Below are 23,349 nucleotides of genomic sequence, written 5' to 3'. Positions count from 1 at the left end.
CAGTATGCAGCTGCCTAAGTATTTCAAAAGTCTTTTTACCTTTCTGGGCGAAGACCAGGCAATAAGTTTGCTGTGGGTATCTTGAGACCTTTATTTCAGTCAAGCATCCAAATTTAGTTTTGTGAGCAAAAATATTTAGCCTCATTTGCACTTCTCTTAAGTACAGCACCGCTCACTTGAGATTGTATCGCCTGAGATCAATCTCAATAGCAGGTGTAAATGAGGTCAGTGTCACTGGGACTATGTGTTTCAAAAGCTTTTAAAACTTCAAAAGCACAATCACTTTTAGGGGAAAAATCTCAAAGACAGCACGGGAACATGAACAAACAGACAATGGCTTTGAAAGATGGTAAAAATGAAAGATGAGCCTCTGACCACTGGTGTAGTTGGGATGGCACAGCCACAGCTCCAGACAGGTTGATGCTGGGTGCTGCTTAGTGCCGTCAGGAGGGTCCACCAGCAGCTGGAGGTCATGGTACAGTGAGTCCAGCAGTGTCTGAATCAGGGAGAAATTGGGCTTGTCTGAACTGTACATCAGGTCCTATTTGAGATGAAAAAGACAGAGAGAGACGTATGATGCATTTCACTGAGGGTCTGATCATTAAAAAAAAGGATGTGACCTATGCAACAAAATGGAAAATGTAAGAAAATATCTGTAGTTTTGACTGAATATACACAACATGCACTTTTACTTCATACACTGAATTCCATGGCATTTGCTTATGTGTGCAGTGAGACTATAATGACGTATGGCATTAAATTATCAGTGCAATTAAAAATAATAAGCTGCTAAATTGAACCTTGCCTTGATCTGGACCAGAGTAAGGTTCACAGAGATACCAGGAGGTCCTGGTGGCCCTGATGGACCCTAAAATAATCAAACAAACACAGTTTTTAAAACTTGTCTGTTAAAACCTTTAAAGAACAACTGTATTGATGCCACAAGACAGCAACTTACTGGCAGACCCCTTGTTCCAGGGGGGCCAGGAGGCCCTTGAAATCCTTTCAGTCCCTAAAATCAAACATGTTTTAACATATGCTGTAAATAATTAAAATATAATTCGTGCATCTGGAACACAGCATTTCAACCAGATGGATGTGAAGTAAAGAAAGCTTTGAAAATTAAATTTCATACCTTGTCTCCAAACAAGCCCTGCAAGGCACAGGAGATAAAAAAGAAAGAAATTATAAATGATCTTCGATGCTCATTTAAGGAAAAAAAACTGACTGTGGCTGTGATAAAGCACTTCACTGTCCTTGCTTGTGTCATTAAAAATGAATTAACCATGCTTCCATATCTTGAAAGGACAGAGTACATGTAAATGCACTGGAAGCAGATGTAGTAATACAAATCTGTCTACAGTTTAAAAGGCTATTAGTTTAAATGCTAATGCATTTAAAAAAAAAAAAAAGAAGACATTTACCGGCAGTCCAGGTATTCCAGGTGTCCCTCTAGGACCAGCAGGACCAATATTCCCCTTAAAGAAAATTACATACATTTCAGATTTCACTATTTAGCAGATGCGTTTACCCAAACCAACTTAATAATAGACATGACCATCTTACAGCATAACCTGTACATGTATTGTATTAAAAACAACGTAAAATAAACAAAAAAACATACTGCATACTTGTACAGCAACATATTTACTCTTACCTGATCACCCTTTGGTCCTGGGGGTCCAGAAGGGCCAAGAGGTCCCAGACTTCCCTAAAGAAAACAAACAGTCCTATAAAAAACCTGAATAGGGTGAACTAATGACTTAATGGATGTGCCTATTACACAATATACCTTCATGCCATCTCTCCCTGGTGAACCAAATGGTCCCTGATCCCCTTTCTCACCCTATTGTGAACAAGTTTAGGTACTGATATCAATAATTTAAGGTGCAAAAAGAATCCTGTCTGAGTAAATCTTTAAAAGTACCTCTGCTCCTTTTACACCTTCATCTCCAGACTCTCCTCTTGGCCCTTGAATTCCCTGTTGAAAAACAATTTAAACAACTTGATTGTGCAAATCATGTTTTGGATTATCAACATCTTAATATTATTCTTTTCAAAAATTGAACTGTTCTGATCAGGCTTATGAAGCTTACCATACTCCCTCCCCATCCAGGAAGTCCTCTCTCACCAACATCTCCTTTCTCACCCTATTGGACAAGAAAGAAATCCTTACTGTTTGATTCAATCAATGGTAATTAATAAATAAATCTGCATGTCATAATTTTAGGTGGCATGTTGCATCTCTGACCTTTTCTCCCCTTGGTCCTCTGGTCGCCCTCAAACCTGCCTTGCCTCTTTTACCCTATATATGGCAAACAACAAACAAAATCAAACATATCAATCAGAATCACCACCAATTTACAAATGTTTGCCTTACATTTTGACGTGACATCAGAGTCTAATAGAAAAAATATTTTCATGCAATTGTCCTTTTCCCCAAACTTCTTTTTCTTTTACCAGGAGATTTAGAAACATTTAACAAAGGCTACAAGAGCCCCAAACACACTGAGGGCATATCGCATCTTACCCTTCGTCCAATGTGACCCGATTTTCCAGGTGCTCCATTTTTACCTTGATCCCCCTAAAAATGCATCAACAGCCCAATTCAAATTCAGAATGAAATTGCAGATAAGAGCTTGGGGAAATCTGTATTCTCAAACTCATTTCTAATATCTGACAGCAAGGACAAAGGTACGGAGGAAGAACTTTTATTTCAGATAACAGAGAGGGATTAAGACACAAAAAAAGAACATTGTGATCTTACCTTCTCTCCTTTCATGCCTTCTCTTCCATCAGGTCCTGGGTTACCTGTGCGGCTCTGAAACAATCAAAACTCATTAGATGCCTGATAAATAAGAAGAGCTGAAACAAAGGCAGAATTAAAATGGATTTGCTGTCTCAAGGATGTAAATGTATACTTTTGTTTTACTGAATACTGACCTGAGCTCCTGGTAGACCTGGTGGGCCCCTCGTTCCTGCCTCACCTTGTGGACCCTAAGGTCATATATTTAAATTCATATAACTGGATTAATCAATCACATGAACTGTATTTGTTTAAATAGTATAGCCAATTATAAATCATTAAATCATCTGGTTAAATACATTTTAAAAGCAATTCTATGGGTTCTGATAGTCTGTACCTCCAAACCAGGCAGTCCCGGTGGTCCTTGTACACCCTGAAGGCCATCTGGTCCCTAATGGGAAGCAGCGGTGGTTTCAATTTTAACATGCAAAGGATTTATGGGGATTTTAACACTTTTATACAGGGAGAACCTATTTACATTAATTATGACTTTTGCTTCAATAAACACCAAATTTACTGCTTATTAATTCTAAGAGTTTTCATAGTGGTTAAGATTAGCTATGGCATATGATTAAGTGAAAGTAGAAAATGGTCACGCAAGATAAAGCTAAATAACTAATAACAAGCTCATAAGTCAAAAGTGAAGACTGGTCGTCAAACTGTTACCTAAGTTTTGATTTTAGTTAAATCTAGCTCACCTCTACCCCTGGTTCTCCTTTATCTCCTGGTTCTCCTTTCTCCCCTTCAGGCCCTGAAAGACCTTTGGGCCCCAAAGGACCTATGGGACCAACTAGGCCCACACCACCCTGTTGGCCGAGACATGAAACCCAATCAACTAGTATTGTAGGATCAAATGTATTGATTGTTTCCATCATACAGATAAAAAAGTATTTATTATCCAGGGAGGGAATATAGAAGCTAACAAATGATATTCACCTGTGTCCCGCCTTTTCCTGCGTCACCTCGCACACCTTTGGGACCAGCAATTCCCTAAGACACAAAGCACAGATATTAATAAAGAGAATAACAAAAACAAAATATTTTCTGATAACAAGTGACATTAAACTATAATGTATTAAAGATATTTCATGTTATGCACATATGCAGAATATTTTATATGAGTGTATAAAAACCTCAGGTCCAGGATTTCCTGGCTCACCAGGTGAACCACTTGGCCCAGTCTTTCCCTAAAAGGTAAGTTTTGGTTTTAACCATTAAAAAGAAATTAAACAATCAAAATATGCTCTGCAAAACATGCAATGCAGAATATGAGCAATCAACAATTCTACCTTGCTTCCTGGAGGTCCATCTGGCCCAAGCAGCCCTGGATGGCCGGGTGCACCCTGAAGCACATGAAAAAATGAATTGTTCCTCACCAAGTTCAACTCTAGAACCATATGGTTAAAAAATATAGGGGTCAGTCATTCTCAGATCAACACTCACTTCTGCACCTTTAAGGCCAGGATGTCCAACCCCACCAACTAGGCCTGGCTCACCCTGACATAATAATAAAAGAGTTACAAAATCAAACCAAAAACGAACATATTTTGACTATGCTACTGCCCATTTTTGCACACACCTGCATTCCGATTTGGCCCTTGGCTCCCTTGATCCCCTTTTCTCCCTTCTCCCCTGTGTCTCCCCATGGACCCTCTAAACCAGTAAATCCTGGTGGCCCAATATCACCCTGACAAAAAATGAAATATTCTGTAGTTCAACAGCATTTTTTTCTTGTGAAATGACAATAGATTAATAGACAATAGACAATAAATGAACGTTACCTTTTCACCTTTTGACCCGGGGTCACCAGCATCACCAGCAGGACCAGAATCACCCTTCATCAAGAGAAAAACAGTACTCTTTCAGAAGACAGTGAGATAGATGGTGTTTGAAAAGGATGACTTCAGCAGCAAATTGCACCAACATCAAGAAGTTAATTTCCACACCTCATTGCCTCCTAGGCCTGGTGGACCCAATGGACCTTTATCACCTGCAGGGCCAATATCGCCTTTTGGTCCTTGAAGACCAGACGTTCCGATAGGTCCTCTATCCCCCTGTCAGTAGAAAAAAAATGCTTAGATGTTGTTTCCTTCAAGCAAAAAAAAAAAAATAAATAAATAAATTAAGTGCATGTCATCTTAATCTGACCTTATCACCCTTCCTTCCAGAAGGCCCCTCCATACCTGCAGGACCAGTTAGACCCTGCAGAAGTTACAAAGTTCTCTTTGTACAGTATCTCTGTTGCTGTCAGTTTATTAAAGATATGACCATTTGAGAATGTGTATCACAATGATTTTAGTCTGGTTTATTAGAATACCCCAAAGCTATGGTATATTGCTTTACTTTTTATTCTTTAATGACCAAACAGTTTAAGATATGCGTGCAAATCTAACCTGTTGTCCTTCCAGTCCAAGAGGTCCATCATCACCAGGAGAGCCCATCATTCCCTGTGTATTAAAAAAAACGTTTAGTGACTTGATAAGGAAGCACAATTTGTAATTTTTTAATCCTTACAAAAATCACTTTAATGACCTTTTCTCCTTTCTCTCCATCTATACCTGGCATTCCGTTTTCCCCCTGTGGACCCTTAAAAAAAGATTTGCAGCAATTTTAACTTGATGACCTTAAACATACTTGTAGAGAAGCATTTAAAATCCATCATCAACTTTGGTAGGGAGAATTACTACTTACTAGGATACCTGGGGGCCCGTTTAGCCCAGGATCCCCTGAGAGACCTATACTTCCACGAGGTCCTGGTTTTCCAATGACCCCACTGACTCCCTGACGTCCTGGAGGACCCTATAGTAGACAATTAATAATAACAAACCTGTGATTGAAAATTAACAGCCAAATAGAGATGTATGTATTGGAATTGAAAGAGTTCACTGTGTGCTCACACATGGCCCATCTGTTCCCTGTTGCCCAGGATCTCCTTGGCGGCCCTAAAGAAAAGTGGTTTACAATTAAAACTCCTTGTATTTATATATAGTCAAGATCTTATATTTTCTTAGAGAAGTGTTTTATACCTGGGGTCCTGGCAGTCCTTTTTCTCCTACTGGACCAGGGGGACCCTATATAAAACATAAACATTGAAAAATATTGGTTATATGATAATGCTAAACTACAGGAGGGGATATAAATATGATCTGTGTGATACAAGATCCCTGTGTTTGTACTAGATTTCTCACACACTTACTGGTGGCCCAGGCTTCCCAATTGGTCCAGAAGGGCCTCTTAGGCCTGGCTCTCCCTATAAGAAATGAAGGGACAGATATCCTTAATGATCAGAGCAAGAGCGCAACTTCATAAAAGCACCATTATAATTGGAAAATTCTGCAAATGATCTATAAACAATGTTTTGAATTTTTAGTATAGGACTTAATAAACATTTTTTAACACCAAAAGTGGGTATGCACAAGGTTTGAGTTTTATTAAATCTAGCTACAAATGTAGAAAAAAAATATTCAAAAGATCATCATTTTATGAAACAAAAACTTTTGGAACATTGTTTTGAAATGTATAATTACCTTACAAGTTGTTGCTAAATCATATTATTTTTTCCATCATAAAAATTAATAGCAAAATAATAGCAAAAAAATTATATGTGTTAATATGGGGTAGTTAAATTGTAATTTGTCTTTACTCTGTCTCCAGTGTGGCCTGGTCTTCCTCTCATACCCACGTTTCCTGGAAAACCCTTAAGAGAATATGGCAGAAGAGCTTTGTCAGAACATCAGCTATAAGCATCAACCTGCTCCCTTTGTCTTTATAAAAGCCCTGTAAAGAAGTCACTTACATACATGCCAACAGGGCCCTGTGGTCCCTCCATTCCTGTCTTTCCACCAAAACCCTAAAAGACATTTAAAAAACATTATGGAAAAAACAGCAGCTTGGTTCCATGAACTATAGAGAGCAAATAAATCATAATATACCCTTTCTCCTGATGGTCCTGGGCTGCCCATAGGCCCCTCTCGTCCAAGTGGGCCCTGCAATTGATACAATGCAAATCAACAGACTTCAAAATCCACAAACAATGGCCTTTTTTTGTATAAAGTTGCTGAAGCAATCTTACTATTCTAAATATCTTTCTCAACATCCTCCTGATAAAAAAGCTAACTGAATATGGGAAATAAATCAGCAACATACAACTGAGTGCTAATAAGAAGCAAATATATGTGCAATGAAGCAATATTTATATTAATAATATCCATTTTGTTATTGAAATGGCAAAATTTCTAGTTTAATGCAGACAGAATCAGAAGTGAATAAATTAAGAGACTTAAATTTGGTTAAGTATTTTTTTATGATCATAATGATTATTATAATTATATATTTTATTTATGCTCATATATTATTCTCAAAAATATAATTTAAAATTGTGATTTTACTGTATTATTATTTCTTACTGATCAATTGATTGATTTATTGATGCACAGAAAGATTCATTTTAAATATTTAGCAGCATAATGTATATCTTGTATCTTAAATAAAGCAGTCATATTTGCTTTATTTAGCACATTTATTCAATTTCCAGTTTCTAGAAAGCACACACATTGTTATAAATCTCAAATGTATGTCTGAACATATAAGACAATAAAAGCAATACTGAAACAGATTGAATGACCTAACATCCACCCTGAACGATTTGCATACCACGGCACGGGGTCAAAAGTTGAGCTAATCGGCTCAGACAAAACACTTCACATGATTCAAATGTTTAAGTATGCTTTGTAGTCTGTCTTACAAGACAAGATCCACAAACAAAGGCTGATTCAAAGACCTAAATATGCTTTGATCTCTATTTGAATGTTTCCCGTTGTGTGAAAGTCTGGGTGAGAGTAATCATATATATTATGTGAACAGAAATGCAAAGATAAACACAGAAAATGCAGAACTTCAACTTCAAAGAACAGTCATTTGTCAGAAAGACAGAAATGCCGATGAATAAATGATTTAGATGCAGTGTAACCAATGCAATATTACAAAAAAATGCTATGTAATATGGATTTGATTTATTTTGGTTTTCAAGACATTGAAAATAAATTAGCAAGTCAGATAAGCCATTTAAGTATGGGGAGGTCACAAGACTATATGCCTTGCAAAATGTCTGCCTGGTCTATTATGATGATATTTTGTCATTGCACACAAATAAGACATTCAACTTCAGGCAAAACCGAATAGTAAACTTCGAAGTGATTTTAAAGATGTGTCATGGATTTAAGAAGAAAACTTACCATAGTTCCTGGGGGTCCGTCTTGACCACGTTCTCCAGGAATACCTTGCAATCCCTGTGGATTGAGAAACCATAAAAACTTGAAAAACCTTTGCTTGTGTCATGTATGTATCAGTAATTCCTACTGCCACCTCTGATCATTATTCGTCTCGCCTACTGCATTTTACTGGTGTCGTTTATGGTTGGTAGGGTGCAAATTAAACCTTGACAAGCTGCGCAAAACACTGGTGCCCACTAAATTCCTGGAAAGGCTGTCTTTGTTTGTATAACCTCTTTATGAATCATAAAAGGCATAGCCCATCCTCTATAAAGTGTGATCACAGATTTTTATTTGCTCTGCTCCGGGAGCTCAATCTGCTGGATTCATGACAGCCATCTGCATTATAGAGCTCCTTTCACTGCCAAAAATGGCTCATTAATGGTAAATAAAGTCTGTTAGAGGTGCTCAATATGAACGCTAAATAAACAGTTTCAGACGAGTAGCTGAAGACTGCTTTAATGACTCCATAAAAACCAATATAGATGTTTTTAGACCATTGGTTGGTTGGATATTGTGTAAAGTGTTTGGAACCCACCGTTGGTCCTTTATTTCCGGCATTCCCCACGAGGCCTTGCAGTCCCTGAAGCACAAGAAACAACAATGAGAATCGATTCATGAACAGTTTATGCAGTGTTGTGTGAACACATTTTGGAGCATGCTCATACTTGTTTTGGCTCAAAACAAAAAAGTGAAGAGCTTAAAAATTAGTCAAAAATAAATAAAAAACATAACAGTGCTTTGAATTCCTCTGACACACACAAACAAAGAGATACAGCAGACACAGTTTTGATGCCTGTTTTGAACTGAAATATAAACTATGATGAGAAAAAGTATGTATGCATGAGAATTCTGTCCTTTTCAGATCACATATTGTGAAATAAGGTCCCGTTTGCTTTGTTTAGATGTCTTAGGTCTATGTTGCATTTTTCAGTCGAACTGCACCAAAGTGGACCAAGACTCTTTTCTTGTCTTAGTACAAACCAAACGTTTGAACACACCATTAATTTCAGTTATGAGTATTAAAATGTAAGTTACATTAAAAGGCTAGAATATTATTAGAATAGAATCTACAATTAGAAACCATAATGTCCTAAATAGCTTTTAGACTAAAATGGAGAGTTCACCTAAAAATGAAAGTTTACTCACTAATTACTCACACACAAGTGGTTTCAAACCTTACACTTCTTTATTCTGTTGAACACAAAAGAAGGTAGAGTTTCACAATATTGAAAAAAATTAACATTGCAATATTTTTTTTATTGTACGATATGTATTGCAATATGAATACAGTTTCACCAGATAATATCTCTATTTGGAAAGAATGTATAATGTTAGATCGACTGAAATGATTCTGCAGTGGGAGTGCATGTGTTGTGAGTATTTTTATGCACGTGTTTAGTCAGAGATCGATGAATTAATGTTTGCTATTTGCATCTCCATAAAATCTAATAAACAAATCTATAAACTTTTTGGGGTCCCCCGACACATTTTCATTGTGCTCTGTGCTATTTGCAGTGTATTTCTGTATTTGCATGTGTTGTGAGTATTTTCATGCACGTGTTTAGTCAAAGATTGATGAACTAATGTTTGCTATTTGCATCTCCATAAAATCTAATAAACAATCTATAAAATTTTTGTGGTCCCCGACACATTTTCATTGTGGTCTTTGCTATTTACAGTGCATTTCTGTATTTGCATGTGTTGTGAGGATTTTCATACATAACAATCTACAAAAACACATGCAAATGATAAATTATAATACAAAATTTTTAATATATCCTGCGATGTGACTATTGCGAATGATCACATTGCGATATCGATGCTACATTGTGCAGCCCTAAAAGAAGGTATTTTGAATTTATTGGTTATGTATTTTTCCTACTTTTCCTGTGTTCAACAAAAAAAGAAACCCAAACAGCACCAAAAACAAGTGAAAAGTGAGTAAATGATGGCAGAATTTACATTTGGATGAGTTACCTTTAAAACAAATAAATGGATTTATTTGTAAATCTAAATGTGCATCACATTTTTAAAGTCTTTTTTACAGTTTAAATGCTTTTACAGTTATCATGGTATTAGAATATAGAATGGGAACCTGTGTACCAGGCTTTCCTTCAGCTCCAAATGGTCCAGGTGGGCCAGGTAAACCCTGCAATAAACACTGACATCTTCAACATACCGCACAAAAGACTGACAATACTCTCAGGATTTGTGTATGGACACTTACAGGAGGTCCAGGCATGCCAGTGTGACCCCTCTGCCCTGTTCGACCCTGAAAATATGTTTCGAAACTATTAAAAACAATATCAAAGATTCCCACTAGATGACAATTTCCATTTGTGAAAGCTGAAGGCATAGTGTATAACCATAAAACAAAACAATATACTATAAAGTGTGTTACCTTTAGGCCTCTAGGACCAGGCTTTCCAGAGAGGCCTTCAGGACCTCTGCTCCCCTTTAGTAAAACCAAGATGGACATTTCATATTAGTGGGCAGAATATAACACATATATTCCTGCAGTACAGATCCACTCTCACCTTTGACCCCTCCTTGCCCATTTTACCATGTGGGCCAGCCTCTCCATCCTCTCCCTGTGTGTGAAGAAATTGTGTTATAACACTTAATAAAGATCACTATTTAGGAAAATATGTCTAAGGTATGTTGACACTTAGCAGGTTTGGTAGTAAACAAACTCTTGTGTAATTACTCTGTTAGTGCAGGTTAGTTGAAAACGTGTGACTGCTGAAAAGAGGGGATCTCTATATTGGTTCTCTATAAATCTTACTGTATTTGTGGTTCAATTGAAATTTTAATGCAACTTAAACCAGCTAGATCTAAATGAACTGAACAGGTCATTACGTCACAAGACGACATAATGCAATGTACAGAGTACTCAAGGATGCTTTTTCCCCATCATTATAGCCATGATGTTACCCATTACAGTTAAGCGGCCAGCGTATCTTCATTTGTGTGCTTTTTTATCTTTAACATCAGCCTTGAAAAATACAGCATGGATGCTAAGCAAACAAGCACCAAATGTATTTTTTTTTGTTCCAGACTGAATAAACAAATAAATCCAAATAACAAGTGTGAACACACCCTAAGTCATATAAGTGAAGCGATATTAGTGAAACTAATACGTTTTATTTTTTAAAACGGCATTTTAGAATGAAAATGATCTGCATCCACACTGCCGTTTACTGCATCCACACTGCCGTTTTACCTAGCGTTTCTAAACATGCAGCCAGTTACACAACGCTACACAAATAGGCAGTTCCTTATATCATGTTTTCATTTTATTGTTAAGATAGTGAAACAACGTAGCCAAGGCGATGTGAATGAGGTTATAAAGTACACTGTTCCCTTTGAAGATTTACCCAACGTGTCCTCGGGAGTATATCAAACTTGTGAAGTCTGAACTTACAAGAAAAGGATGCAAGACTGAACTTTGTTTAGGCTACTTAATACTGAGGAAAAAGCCCCAATCATATAGGTGAATGTCTGCAGCCACGCCTCCGTTTTCAGATTTCTCCGTTTTCCCCTATCCACACTAACATGGAGCAGCAGCATTTTAAAATGAAAAGAGCATCTTCAGCATTTTCAAAAAGCTCAAAAAGTTTTCGGTGCTCGGAAATTCCGGCATAGTGTGGATGGATGGCGTAACCGTAGTAAAACTTATGCGCTTTAAAACTAAAATGTATTAGTGTAAACTGGGTTTTATACCTGGTTTCCATGTGGTCCTGGTGGGCCTCTGATGCCTGGAAAGCCAGGAAAGCCTATCGGTCCCTGTTCACCTTGAATGCCCTGTACACCTGCTTCTCCTCTAGCACCCTGAGAGGATAAAAGTAATTTTTAACAAGTGACATATCATGAGGGTAGCAACCTATTAAAAATATTAACATTAATATACAATGGAGGGAACATATGAAGAGTTCAGATGCAAAAAAAACTCTTAAGTGCCACCTGAAAATTTTCAGCATTTTTAATCAGCCTCATATGTTTATGTTTAGTTATTTCACTTTAAAGGGAATAAAAAATAACATATTCTTTGCCATAAAAGTGAAACAGCCTGAGAAACAGCCTGGGAAAAATGCATATTTTAGAAGAAAATTATGGCACTTATGGGCTATTTGCATCTGAACTATATGTCCTATGTACTTCTTATATAATGTAACTCATATTCAAATTTGTTTACTTTGTTTCCTTTAGGTCCAATGTCCCCTTGGTCTCCATCAGGTCCTCTGTTACCCTTAAAAAGATTAAAGCCATTAGAGCCGATATAAGGTCAAGATGGGTTAAAATAGAAATTGCATGAGCTTACTTTGATACCAGTGAAACCTTTTGGACCGTGTGTTCCTAAAACACCCTAAAATAAAAAATTAAATATTAGCAAGATTCTGAAAGTCTTTAATTAACCATTTGCTGAGAGAAACCAAGTTATCCTGGTTACATTTAAAGGAGTTACAAAAATGTGTATTTTTTTTGCTATACGAAGTAATCTGGTTGAAATTGTTCATGTACTCATGAATAACAGTGAATAACAACAATGCAATAAACAAGTATATGACAATTCCATTATGTTATTTACAATACATATTAGTTTAACTTTTACCTTTAATCCTTCAAATCCTGGATCCCCTCTGATACCAACTGGTCCTACAGGACCCTGTAAATAAACAGGAACAATAAGGTGAAGTATCCTTTAAATATTCTTCTTTTTTACTGAAATAATTAAATAATTTTAGTCAAAAAGGAAGAATTTAATGATCAAATGGAACACATTAAATATCTTGCTAATGATTTTATACTATTCAAAACTCTTACTGACCCCAAACATTTGAAAGATTGAGTTTGTGATCATATTAATTATTTGCATTAGGAAGACAAAATCAATTTAAACAGTTCACTCTGTGAGAAAAGAGTACTTACAGGCTCTCCTTTAGGACCATGTAAACCCTCTCGGCCTGACAACCCCTAGCACAGAAAAATAGATAATAGATAAGAATGTAGATAAAAAAAAGTTAAAGTCAATCAAGGGCTAATCACATACTGTAAGTATCAGCTTGCAGGCATCTATGTAAAATAAAATGCCTCTAGTTATATCCATCTCTTACATTCAGTGTAATAAAACATATTTAAACATTTACCTGTGGACCCCTTTGTCCTGGAGGTCCGATCTGTCCTTCTAATCCCTGGGGCCCCTAATAATGACATTTACTGTAGATTACGTAGAGGTCAATAGTCAGCAACCTTACTTTGGTCCAAAATAATAAATAATAGGATACCTGTGGTCCTTGAAGGCCAACAGCTCCAGAAGGCCCAGGTTCCCCCTGTAAAATAAAGGCAAAACTGTTAACATGTCAAGAATGATCTGGTTAGGAACATTTGGAAAAAAAGAGACTATAAACTTACACGAGACCCATTAGCCCCCTGGGCACCAATCAAACCTGTCCAACCAGGAGCTCCCTGCAAACAAATTTAAAGAAATACTAAAATCTTTCATGAAAAGTAAAATCAAATATGGTATAATAATGACAAGGAAAGTAATTTATTTTAAACAGGAAGCACAGTATACTTGTCAGTTGTGTTTAATATATTATATTGTGGATTTTGGGGAGTCACTATTTCTGAAATTCTCTATTACTTACTGGGGCACCTGAAAGACCCGGTGGTCCATTTATCCCATCCTCCCCCTGTAAACATGAACAATAATAGGTAAATATAACTAGATGATGCGAAAATATACCCATATACCCCAAAAATATAGTATATTTTGAGTTTACTGACATCTGGTCCTGGATGCCCTTCAAGGCCCTCCATCCCTCTTATGCCTTGTGGACCCTGAAGAAGAAATCAAATACAATCAGTCAATATAATATTATTATGAAAGGAAAACGTACATCTAAATGACCAAGTCAGATGTACAGTAAAAAAAGAACAAGTCTTGTTTATTTTGTTCAAAGAAAAATGTTGCAGTCATATTTAATGACTTACAGGAGGACCAACAGCACCAGAAGTACCAGGTGTTCCTTTTGAACCCTGTAAATGTGAATCACAGGTTACATTTTTCAAAAATGGTACAACTGTATCATATCCAAATACTGTGTGTATATATGTGTGTATATATATATATATATATATATATATATATATATATATATATATATATATATATATATATATATATATATATATATATATATATATATATATATATAAAAAATTAATGCAAAAACCTCTAAGTGCCATCTCAATTTTTCATCGAAAATGAACATTTTTCCCAGCCTCCTTTGTTTGTGTTAGGTTATTTTACTTTAAAGACCAGGAAAAGAACTTATTCTTTGCCATAAATGTGATATTACTGAACCTACACACAGGATCCTGATAAAAATGCTCCTTTGAGAGGAAAATTTCAGATGGCATTTAGAGGTTTTTGCATCTGAACTCTTCATACATAAAGTGTCTGTTGTTTGCACGGCCACTAGATGGCGACATATATACTATAATCTCAAACACTGCAACCTATAACTGGGGTGCATTTATTGACTGTTGGTTTAATCATGACTTACTTTCTCACCAGGTTTCCCCATATCTCCACACGGACCCTCAGATCCAATAATGCCCTGAAAATGAAACAAAAACTCTTTATTCTTTTTCTAAATGACATTCCAAGTTCAATGCAACAGATGACCTTAGTTCATCATAGGATTCAACCTATTATATTTTAGTTTCAAACTACATTTCACCAATCATAACTTGCTTACCTCCTCTCCTTTCTCTCCATGTGAGCCTGATTCACCTTTATAACCCAGAGGACCCTGTGTGTAAGAAATTAAAACTAATCAAATCACAGAGGTTTCACAAAATATCACACAGATTTGAATTATAAATAGTTTACCTGTGTCAAAATGAAGAAGTAAGGATAGCAGTTTTACAAGAGTCATGTACGTACTGTAATGCACTGTGTAATGTATACTGTATACCTGACCTTTGGTCCTGGAATCCCTGAAGGCCCCTGAGGGCCGTCCTGCCCGTTCTCTCCATCTCTTCCATAGACTCCTGCTCTTCCAACCACACCTTTAGGACCACGGTCACCCTGCAGAACCGCACAGAATAATATCCTTATAAATATAGAAAATATACATGTGAATCATAAATGCATGAAGTTTCTTTACCTGGTGCTATATATTGTAATGTCTAATAGACTTTCAGTGCTATGTGCTTACAGTGAGTCTACACTTTCTCCAGAGGACTTTCTACACTTGGAGAATAGATGGGTGCTAGACATAAATTTAAAGTCCATGTGAAACAGAAAGTGCTTAGACATTTATTTTAGCATTGATGTATCTGAAAAAGGTGTTAAGGCCAAATGTTTGTGGTTTTATCCCCAAAGTGTGTGATATATAATGCAATTACTCAATTAGTGCAGATCATACCCTTTTGAGTATTGATGTACTTCCATCTGAAATGGAATATTGAGTAGGGGGCGGGGCTTTCTTTTTGCATATTATTCTGTCATAGCAAACTAACAATAAGAGGGGCATGGTTAAGAATATTGTGGCTGAAGACTTTTTTTTTCGTCAAACTGATGTCAACACGGAAGGACCACCTCTCCAAATGGTCAGATTTTAATTAAAGATGACCAAAACTGTTTTTTTTTTTTCAGTTAATTAAATGGCACAGGTTAATTGTTCACCTAAACAATAACAATGTGCGCTAGCAAATTATACATTATAAATTTAGATTTGACATGACTTTAAATGTTCATTTAGAATAGCTTTAAACAGTTAAATTGCACTGAAACATCTCTAAAGGTGAAGTGGAAAGCACTGAAGTGGAATGTAGAGTGACAGTTGAATAGTTTAATAAAAACAAAATAACATATGGATTGTTTCATTGCATTCTTGTTATGTTTTGTCAACCAAGAAATTACATTCAGTGGTTTTAATAGTAAATATCGCTACTAAAAACCTTTATTATTAACTTAACGCCACTTTACTGTATATAGTGCTGTTTCCATCATAAAGCACATTGTTAATGTAAACACATTCCATAATGTCTTGTAAATTTAAACAGGCAGAATTAAAAATCAGATATATGCCAAGATAACTAATCAGTGCATTCTGCCTTGCCATAAAAATGCAGCCAAAGCAACCTGGGATTGATTTCCTAACCTTAGGTCAAAAAAAGCTGGGGGAATTTATCAATATAAAATTATTTGTGGCTTGCCCTTAAGAAACAGCAGCACCACCTGGAGGCATTCATCAGATCCAATGTGCAGTGAGAAGCAAGCAAGCAGTTGTGTGGCCAGACTGAAAAATAAGACTTATTCTCTGAGCTAAAAGTGACCGCAGACAAAACCACATGTCTGTGACTGGCCACTATTTGAATTTGAATTTATTTAGCAATACACTGACCTCAAAGAGAAACCTGCACTGGCAGATCTTAAACCATTCAGATAAAAAATAAATAAAATAAGAAAATAAGGACCATGATACTATTTATAACATACAGACCCACTCACATACAGGCTACAATCGCTACTGTTAGTTATGGGGGTTGCTCAGCGAACAACAAGTGCAGATCTTTAAAATTTGAACACAATGGTTTCTATGAGTATATCCACATTGGTAGCATCTCTCTTGTCATCTGCCTGTGGCATTAAAATTTAAATCCTGTTCAAAATCATGCTGCACGACAAAAACGGCATTATATTTGTTAGAAATTTATTGTAAACTTGGATAAAAACTTCATCTTTGCTGGAAGACTGTAAATTGTGGATGTTTTGGCAAAATGTGTCCATTTCTATGGCTTCACATAGAGAGCTAAAATAGTCTTCTCTTTTGATCCCCTTTTTTTATTATTATATCCAGTGGTGGAATGAGTACTGAAAAATTATACTCAAGTAAAAGTACCATTACTTGCCCAAAAATGTAATGCAAGCAAAGTAAAAGTATCTGCTGTAAATATTACTCAAAGTATAAGTAGCCATTTTAAAAGTATTTAAGAATAGTAAAAAGTGTTGCATGCACAACTGTTGCAAACAATTTATTTGTGTTGAATTTAAACAAACAAATTAAATTTAATAATATTCACCTTAATGTGTTTAAATTCAGCCCAAATAAATTGTTTACAACCACTTAACATAAAAAATTGAGTAAATACAAGGAATCATCTTTGAATAATTTTTTTCATTGTAGTGAGTATTTACATGCAATTTGTACATGTGTGTGAAAACGTAATATTCTGTAGAGCATTTTAATATTGTTTAAGGCCATTTGGCAATTTCAGTCATCATAAAGTAAACATCCTTCATCTTCCCATCATTGCCATGCAGTCTAAACAGTCTCTGGGTAATAGGATTTTGGACATCTTCTTGGACACTTTTAATGCTTCCAGATGATTTGCTGTATTTATAAATTGCATCATACTGAAGGACTTCAACACAAAAAAGTACAGATGCAGCACTAAAAAAGTACTCAAGGGAAAGTAAAAGTACACAATTGTAAAACGACTTAGTAAACTAAAATTCCTGAAAAAACGATTTACAGTAATTTGAGTATTTGTAATTTGTTACTTTACACCACTGATTATATCAAACTTCAAAATCATGAATGCAACTTTGTTCTTTTTGAACTGAACTATCATTTTTTTTATCTGTATGTATGTCTGTCTATCTATCTGCTCCTTCATACACTGTCACTGGGGTCTTACCTTTTCAAAAGGTACACATTTGTACTTGAAGGGACCTTATTGGTACCTCAAAAGTATATATTTGTTCCTAAAAATTTTAAAAGGAACACTTTTGTACTTTTTAGGAACTAATATGTACCCTTGAGATATTAATATGGACCATTTAGCCACAAATTTGTACCTTTTTTTCAGCTCGCGTACCTTTATCTCTGAGAGTGTATGACAGTTCACTCTCCTTAATCAAACACTAACAGCATTTAAGTTTAGCAGTTAGGAAGCACAAATGTGAAGTGTCAGTCACATTAAACAAACCACAACGAGGAATGCAGATACAAGGAGCCTTGTTTATATCTGTGGTTAAAACTCAGAAATGATGGGAGGGGTTGTGTTTTCCTTTCCCAAACAGTTTAATAAAAGGGCAGCTACTTAATTGCCTCTAATTTGAGGTGACATAAGCACTCTGACAAAAAAGCAAATATGTACACAGCATGCTTTTCTTACTTGTAGTCTTTTTTCTGGTTCAAATATAAAAAAATTATTCAGTCAAGAAGCATTTTCTAGACAAGTAAAAATATTGTCTTGTTTTCTGAAATAACAAGTGAAAATTAAGTGAGTTTTTCCTTAAAATGAGCAAAACAATCCACTGATGGAGTAATTTGAATAAGATTTGAAATAAGATTCATTTGCTTACCCCATTTGCAGATTATTAGATTTTTTTTATAGAAAAACCCACTTTATTTTCACATATTATTTCTAAAAACAAGACAATGTATTTTACCTGTCAAGAAAATGCTTCTTGATATAAGATTTGTTTATTATTTAGACTAGAAACAAGACAAAAACTCCAAGTAAGAAAAGCATTTTTCCAGTGTATCTATTTACAATTGCAACTATTATTTTTTTTGTATTATGAATACACTAACGTCATAATTAAAGACATTTTTGTAATACACACTTACATTAGTAGCTATCCTACTAGCAAGTACCCCTAATAAAATAATGATTTTGCGTTAGAAAGCACTCTAGGATATTACCATGTCTCCCATTCGTCCTGGGGGTCCTCGTTCACCTGGTTCCCCAGGTGGCCCCTAGTAGAAAGAGTAAAGACAGAGATGATGATTTAGCAGGGCAGGTGTTGTCATCTGAGCTCAGGAAGTATTGAGCTACATAACACAGGTGTCGCTGAGCCTCATCAAAGCTTTATTAAAGCAGCTGCTATAGACAGACTGACGTGATCTGCCTCACCTGTGCTCCAGGTTTACCCATCTCTCCTTCCGGACCAGGCAGACCTTGCGCTCTCTACAAGCTCACAGGAAACAGAACAGAGTCAGAGTCATGTTCAGAAATATAAGCAACCTCACAAAGATGAACTACATACTTACAGGCCAGCCTGCAAGGAGAAGCTGGAAGAAAGATGTTTGCTGGAGGACAGAGAGAAAGAGAGATGTAATCATCATATGATTATCAACAGCACTTGACATTGACTTTTTTGATCACCAGCCACTGTGGTTAGTAGTTCTCCATTACTAGCCACTTGCCATTTCACTAGCCACAATTTTGTTGTTGGGAAAATATATACTATATGCATAAATTTGACTTTGACATGCTAAAATTACTTGATTTTAGATTTTGTGTTTTTTCCATGCGCCTCCTCGCTCATTTAACTTTTTTGTGTGTGTTGTGACCTTGCTCAATGAGCATGAGCAAATAGGTTGTGGTTTCATAGTGTCGCATTGCAATTAGTTTTATTTGACTTTTTAGGGCTCAACATTAAGGATTTACCTTTTTTTAATCTGGCCAAACCAAACTAATTATTTCCTTGCCTAAAAATTTAAAGCAATGGGTCGAAACAAGCTAAATATAACTTTTTATTAAACAAAATTGTACTTAAAAAATATTCTCATGTATCCAGAACTACACACAGCAGTTTGTCCAGGCTAAGGGTCCAAGATCACCAGTTACTATACTATTAATGGAGAGATAATCTGTTATTATAAAGGATGATAATTAAACCATATTACCAAAAAGATTTAGGCAAAAGAAATCCAGTAAAAAAAATTCCGTGTGCAACAATGAAAGGATAATCTGGCACATTAATAATCTGTTCAAAGTATGGTTAAAGTGAAAGTGGCAACTGCTGATGCTTACAAAAAATCTCGAGCTCTTGAAGGAAGCAGGACTGTGCATGCATGAGCACTCCTTTTTTCCACTCTATTTCAAAGTGAAACGATTGCATCAGTTACGTTTCCAGGGACGGTTGCTTCGTGCAAGGAAACGGGACGAGGGAGCTTAAGTCAGCTGTGCGCGCGACACTGTCGTCAGTGAGCGAGAATCACCTGTGTCTCACCGCGCACCTGATCATCCTCTTATTCGATATTTACCTGCTTTCTTTTGACACTTATCAGTCGTGCTGCTTCCCGATTTTAAAGAGCACATTTGCACACGACAAACGGTCTTAAACTAAAATTCTAATCTTTAGTGATAAGGCAGCATTGGAAATTTTAAAATTATTTTCAACCAGCCAAAGTGGCTAGTGGGGGTGTCTGTCTAACCCGCCACAGGTGTAATCTACCCTCACAGACCTACTCTTGGTGGGTTGGCGGGTGTTAATGTCAAGCCCTGATTATCAATGTTTACCCATCGTTATGCTAACTAGAACAGATTTGGCTTCACAAAATATCAGATAATAATAATTTCAGCTGTGATACTAATTTCATATGGTTATCCATGTTTATAAAATTAGCATCACAGCTGAAATTATTATAATCTGATACTCTGTGTATATAAAACTGTTCTAGTTAGGGAAAGGATGGGTCTACTAGCTGTTAAACAAACAGATACACTTCTTTTAAAATGCTTTTCAAGGCAGCATAGCTATAGCTATATGCATAGATTAATATTTGTTTATAATTTCTTGAGTGTCTAATGAGCAATTCCATAGAAATGTCAAACTTGCCATGAAAAAATTAGGTTTTCACTAAAATAACAAAACCCTTTCTGAGTTTTTTTGTGCAGGCTTGTATTTTAAAACACCGAAATACTCAAAAGTGTCTCTGTCAATGTTTTCAAACAATTATATTTGATTTACCAAAGTCACACAACTGCCGATTTCACATGTGTCACATTCATAACGGCAAGGTGTCACATCCTTAACAAAGCTTTTTCCTCATAAATGCAAAAATGTGAAAAAAACCACAAGTGGTTATATGCGACTGCACAATTCAAAAATATATAATAGAGATTTAATCTCACAGAATCTCATTATATTTTTGACGTCAGTTGCGGGCCAGAGGGAGGAGGAGGGGGGCGCAAGTGATCCGCGGGTCAGCAGTTTGAGACCCCTGCTTTAGATCCTTAGACAGATTAACTGGTTAATCATTCCAAAAATCCACTAATTACAAATTCAAAACACATAATTTTGTCACTCCTTTTCTTTTCTTAAACCTTTATATTTCTGAGCAGTCACTTTAATAAGGGCAAAAGCCATAGCTGTGCTATTCTAGTCTGACTTAAGCTTTAATGATCCATTCGCATCCAGCCAGACTCAAAACTTAAAAGCTGCCCTGTAAACTACAAAGGCATCATCTTGCACACATGGACACACATCCCAAAACGTGCAGCGAGGTCACAGGCTGTTTTTAATTAGACAGACGTTTCGGTTATCGCAGAGGAGATGTTTTCATAGATACCAAAGTGGAAACTGACATGGAGGCTGAGACTGATTGATTGTGTTGAGGTGACCTTGCAAAAAAGTGGATCTCCTTCCTGCTTTTCCCCTTCAGTTACAGAAACAACTTATGACCTCATATGGCAGCAAAAGTACAGAAAGCCCTTGGATTTTTTTAGATGTACAGTACGGGGCGGTTCAAAGGCTGTAAGAAACAAATACCCCCATTACAGCAACAAGAGCAAAATTCCTTCCTCTTTCTCTCTTTTCTCTTTCTCTGAGGGCATCTTTATTCAATCATGGCTGTGGTGCTTCTTTGAGCTATTACACAAGATACAGCTGTGCACTGGCTAACACTTTAAAGTTTCATTTTGTGGACATATGATAGAACATTTGACAGATAAAACCAGAGACAGAACTAAAAAAGACAGAACTCACCTGAAATGCAGCCCAGTCTTCAGGTGTGTTTCTCCATAGGTAGAATGTGGGCAGGCCAGGTGGTCCTGGGGGTCCCAGGAATCCAGGGCGACCTGGACGACCTCTAACACCAAAGGTACCCTAAAATAAAAATATTGTGGCAATAATGAGGACTGGATTACTTTAAAATAAAAACTTTGTTCTTTAATACAATTATAATCCTAAACCAATATCAAACGTGATGAAAGCTCCGCTGTTAGAGCGAAAAACAAAATTCCATAGCACATCTGTATTGTATAAGCAGGCAAATGGCGCATGTTGTAAAACAGCACTGTACATAATAGATCAATTCAGTTTAGACACCACCAGATAACTGATAAATTATTATTTGACTTTCAACTCTGAAGTTATAATTGCATTCTGTTTTCCAGATGTAAATAAGAGTGCTTGCAAATACGCAGGCTCTGCAATTTTCCAAAATAACAAAATAACCCCCCCCCCTCAAATGTAGCATTTTTCCCCTTGCATGGATGCATTGAATTAATCAAAACCATTCTGAAGGATCACATGACACTGAAGACTTGTAATTTCTTTACATCACAGCAATAAAAATACATTAGCATTAAAACAGAAAACTGTTCATCTAAATCAGGGGTGCCCAAAGTTTTTCCTATAAAGGGCCGAAAACCAAACTTGAGAGCTGTGGGCCAAATACATACCAAACCGTGTTACAATAAATTTGCCAAGGGGAATTTCCTTAAAGATTGCTTTAAATCATATTAACTACTGATAACTTCAGTATCATTTTTAACATTTTATACTGAATTATTACAGTTAAAACATAAGCAATTCCATTTAAAACACAATGGAGTTCAATGCTGAATACACTAGTCAAGCTGCTCCTGCCTTCACCTTGATTTGCTCATAGATGACTTGTGCATTGTCCTTTATTTACATTTTAAAAGTTTGATTCACAAATAACATTTAATTGAATCATTTCATTTCAGTTGGCTTTTTTTCTCAGCAATAAAACAAAGAAAAAAAAAGGTTACGATAAATTTGAAATGACAATCTCGGTTAAAGGCATTCACCCCAACCACCTCCCCATCATTCTCATTTCAGATGGGATGGCGGGCCAAATCAAAGGTTACCAGCTTTGGCCCACGGGCCCTACTTTGGGCATCTCTGATCTAAATTGTAATAAAATGTTATAATATACTGTATCTTTTTGTTACTGTATTTTGTTCAAATAAATGCAGCATTGATAAATCACACGAGTCTTAAATCTTGTTTATTTTAAAGACCTAAAACTCGAGCAAATGTATATAGCGTTAACGTTAAGTTTGTGTTTTAGTTCAATAAAATGCTGCATCAGATCATTTTTTCCATGTTCATGACACTTTATGCCAAATTTAAAGCCTAAAGGTCAGCTGCTGTCAGGATGTGCTAAAGACACAGTGAAATATGAAGCAATGAAAAAAGTGCGGAAAGTT

The 23,349-nt window shown here is 36.1% G+C and overlaps 1 protein-coding gene across 1 annotated transcript in view; it reads right to left on the bottom strand.

Moving 5' to 3' along the window:
* The window catches only part of si:ch211-196i2.1 (collagen alpha-1(I) chain), a 108,002-nt gene that overhangs the window by 6,562 nt on the left and 78,091 nt on the right, over positions 1 to 23,349 (bottom strand). The window contains exons 9-64 of the mRNA XM_056446109.1: positions 21,878 to 21,997; positions 19,155 to 19,193; positions 19,018 to 19,071; positions 18,807 to 18,860; positions 15,068 to 15,175; positions 14,844 to 14,897; positions 14,649 to 14,702; positions 14,074 to 14,118; positions 13,867 to 13,920; positions 13,728 to 13,772; positions 13,492 to 13,545; positions 13,365 to 13,409; positions 13,227 to 13,280; positions 13,009 to 13,053; positions 12,692 to 12,745; positions 12,401 to 12,445; positions 12,275 to 12,328; positions 11,803 to 11,910; positions 10,617 to 10,670; positions 10,481 to 10,534; positions 10,307 to 10,351; positions 10,175 to 10,228; positions 8,615 to 8,659; positions 8,041 to 8,094; positions 6,739 to 6,792; positions 6,603 to 6,656; positions 6,450 to 6,503; positions 6,003 to 6,056; positions 5,833 to 5,877; positions 5,704 to 5,748; positions 5,498 to 5,605; positions 5,339 to 5,392; positions 5,200 to 5,253; positions 4,955 to 5,008; positions 4,753 to 4,860; positions 4,588 to 4,641; positions 4,386 to 4,493; positions 4,250 to 4,303; positions 4,096 to 4,149; positions 3,940 to 3,993; positions 3,743 to 3,796; positions 3,505 to 3,612; positions 3,144 to 3,197; positions 2,944 to 2,997; positions 2,768 to 2,821; positions 2,531 to 2,584; positions 2,252 to 2,305; positions 2,097 to 2,150; positions 1,928 to 1,981; positions 1,793 to 1,846; positions 1,658 to 1,711; positions 1,425 to 1,478; positions 1,136 to 1,153; positions 959 to 1,012; positions 806 to 868; positions 376 to 541 (exon numbers count right to left, since the gene is read on the bottom strand). Coding sequence (XP_056302084.1) covers positions 376 to 541; positions 806 to 868; positions 959 to 1,012; positions 1,136 to 1,153; positions 1,425 to 1,478; positions 1,658 to 1,711; positions 1,793 to 1,846; positions 1,928 to 1,981; positions 2,097 to 2,150; positions 2,252 to 2,305; positions 2,531 to 2,584; positions 2,768 to 2,821; positions 2,944 to 2,997; positions 3,144 to 3,197; positions 3,505 to 3,612; positions 3,743 to 3,796; positions 3,940 to 3,993; positions 4,096 to 4,149; positions 4,250 to 4,303; positions 4,386 to 4,493; positions 4,588 to 4,641; positions 4,753 to 4,860; positions 4,955 to 5,008; positions 5,200 to 5,253; positions 5,339 to 5,392; positions 5,498 to 5,605; positions 5,704 to 5,748; positions 5,833 to 5,877; positions 6,003 to 6,056; positions 6,450 to 6,503; positions 6,603 to 6,656; positions 6,739 to 6,792; positions 8,041 to 8,094; positions 8,615 to 8,659; positions 10,175 to 10,228; positions 10,307 to 10,351; positions 10,481 to 10,534; positions 10,617 to 10,670; positions 11,803 to 11,910; positions 12,275 to 12,328; positions 12,401 to 12,445; positions 12,692 to 12,745; positions 13,009 to 13,053; positions 13,227 to 13,280; positions 13,365 to 13,409; positions 13,492 to 13,545; positions 13,728 to 13,772; positions 13,867 to 13,920; positions 14,074 to 14,118; positions 14,649 to 14,702; positions 14,844 to 14,897; positions 15,068 to 15,175; positions 18,807 to 18,860; positions 19,018 to 19,071; positions 19,155 to 19,193; positions 21,878 to 21,997 — 3,403 coding nt within the window. The remainder of the gene's footprint in view (positions 1 to 375; positions 542 to 805; positions 869 to 958; positions 1,013 to 1,135; positions 1,154 to 1,424; positions 1,479 to 1,657; positions 1,712 to 1,792; positions 1,847 to 1,927; positions 1,982 to 2,096; positions 2,151 to 2,251; positions 2,306 to 2,530; positions 2,585 to 2,767; positions 2,822 to 2,943; positions 2,998 to 3,143; positions 3,198 to 3,504; positions 3,613 to 3,742; positions 3,797 to 3,939; positions 3,994 to 4,095; positions 4,150 to 4,249; positions 4,304 to 4,385; positions 4,494 to 4,587; positions 4,642 to 4,752; positions 4,861 to 4,954; positions 5,009 to 5,199; positions 5,254 to 5,338; positions 5,393 to 5,497; positions 5,606 to 5,703; positions 5,749 to 5,832; positions 5,878 to 6,002; positions 6,057 to 6,449; positions 6,504 to 6,602; positions 6,657 to 6,738; positions 6,793 to 8,040; positions 8,095 to 8,614; positions 8,660 to 10,174; positions 10,229 to 10,306; positions 10,352 to 10,480; positions 10,535 to 10,616; positions 10,671 to 11,802; positions 11,911 to 12,274; positions 12,329 to 12,400; positions 12,446 to 12,691; positions 12,746 to 13,008; positions 13,054 to 13,226; positions 13,281 to 13,364; positions 13,410 to 13,491; positions 13,546 to 13,727; positions 13,773 to 13,866; positions 13,921 to 14,073; positions 14,119 to 14,648; positions 14,703 to 14,843; positions 14,898 to 15,067; positions 15,176 to 18,806; positions 18,861 to 19,017; positions 19,072 to 19,154; positions 19,194 to 21,877; positions 21,998 to 23,349) is intronic.

This window comes from Danio aesculapii, chromosome 21 (assembly GCF_903798145.1).
Source record: "Danio aesculapii chromosome 21, fDanAes4.1, whole genome shotgun sequence".
In the NCBI taxonomy this organism is placed as follows: domain Eukaryota; kingdom Metazoa; phylum Chordata; class Actinopteri; order Cypriniformes; family Danionidae; genus Danio; species Danio aesculapii.
The sequence above is the reverse complement of the archived record's forward strand: the minus strand, read 5'-3'. Positions and strand labels throughout refer to the sequence as shown.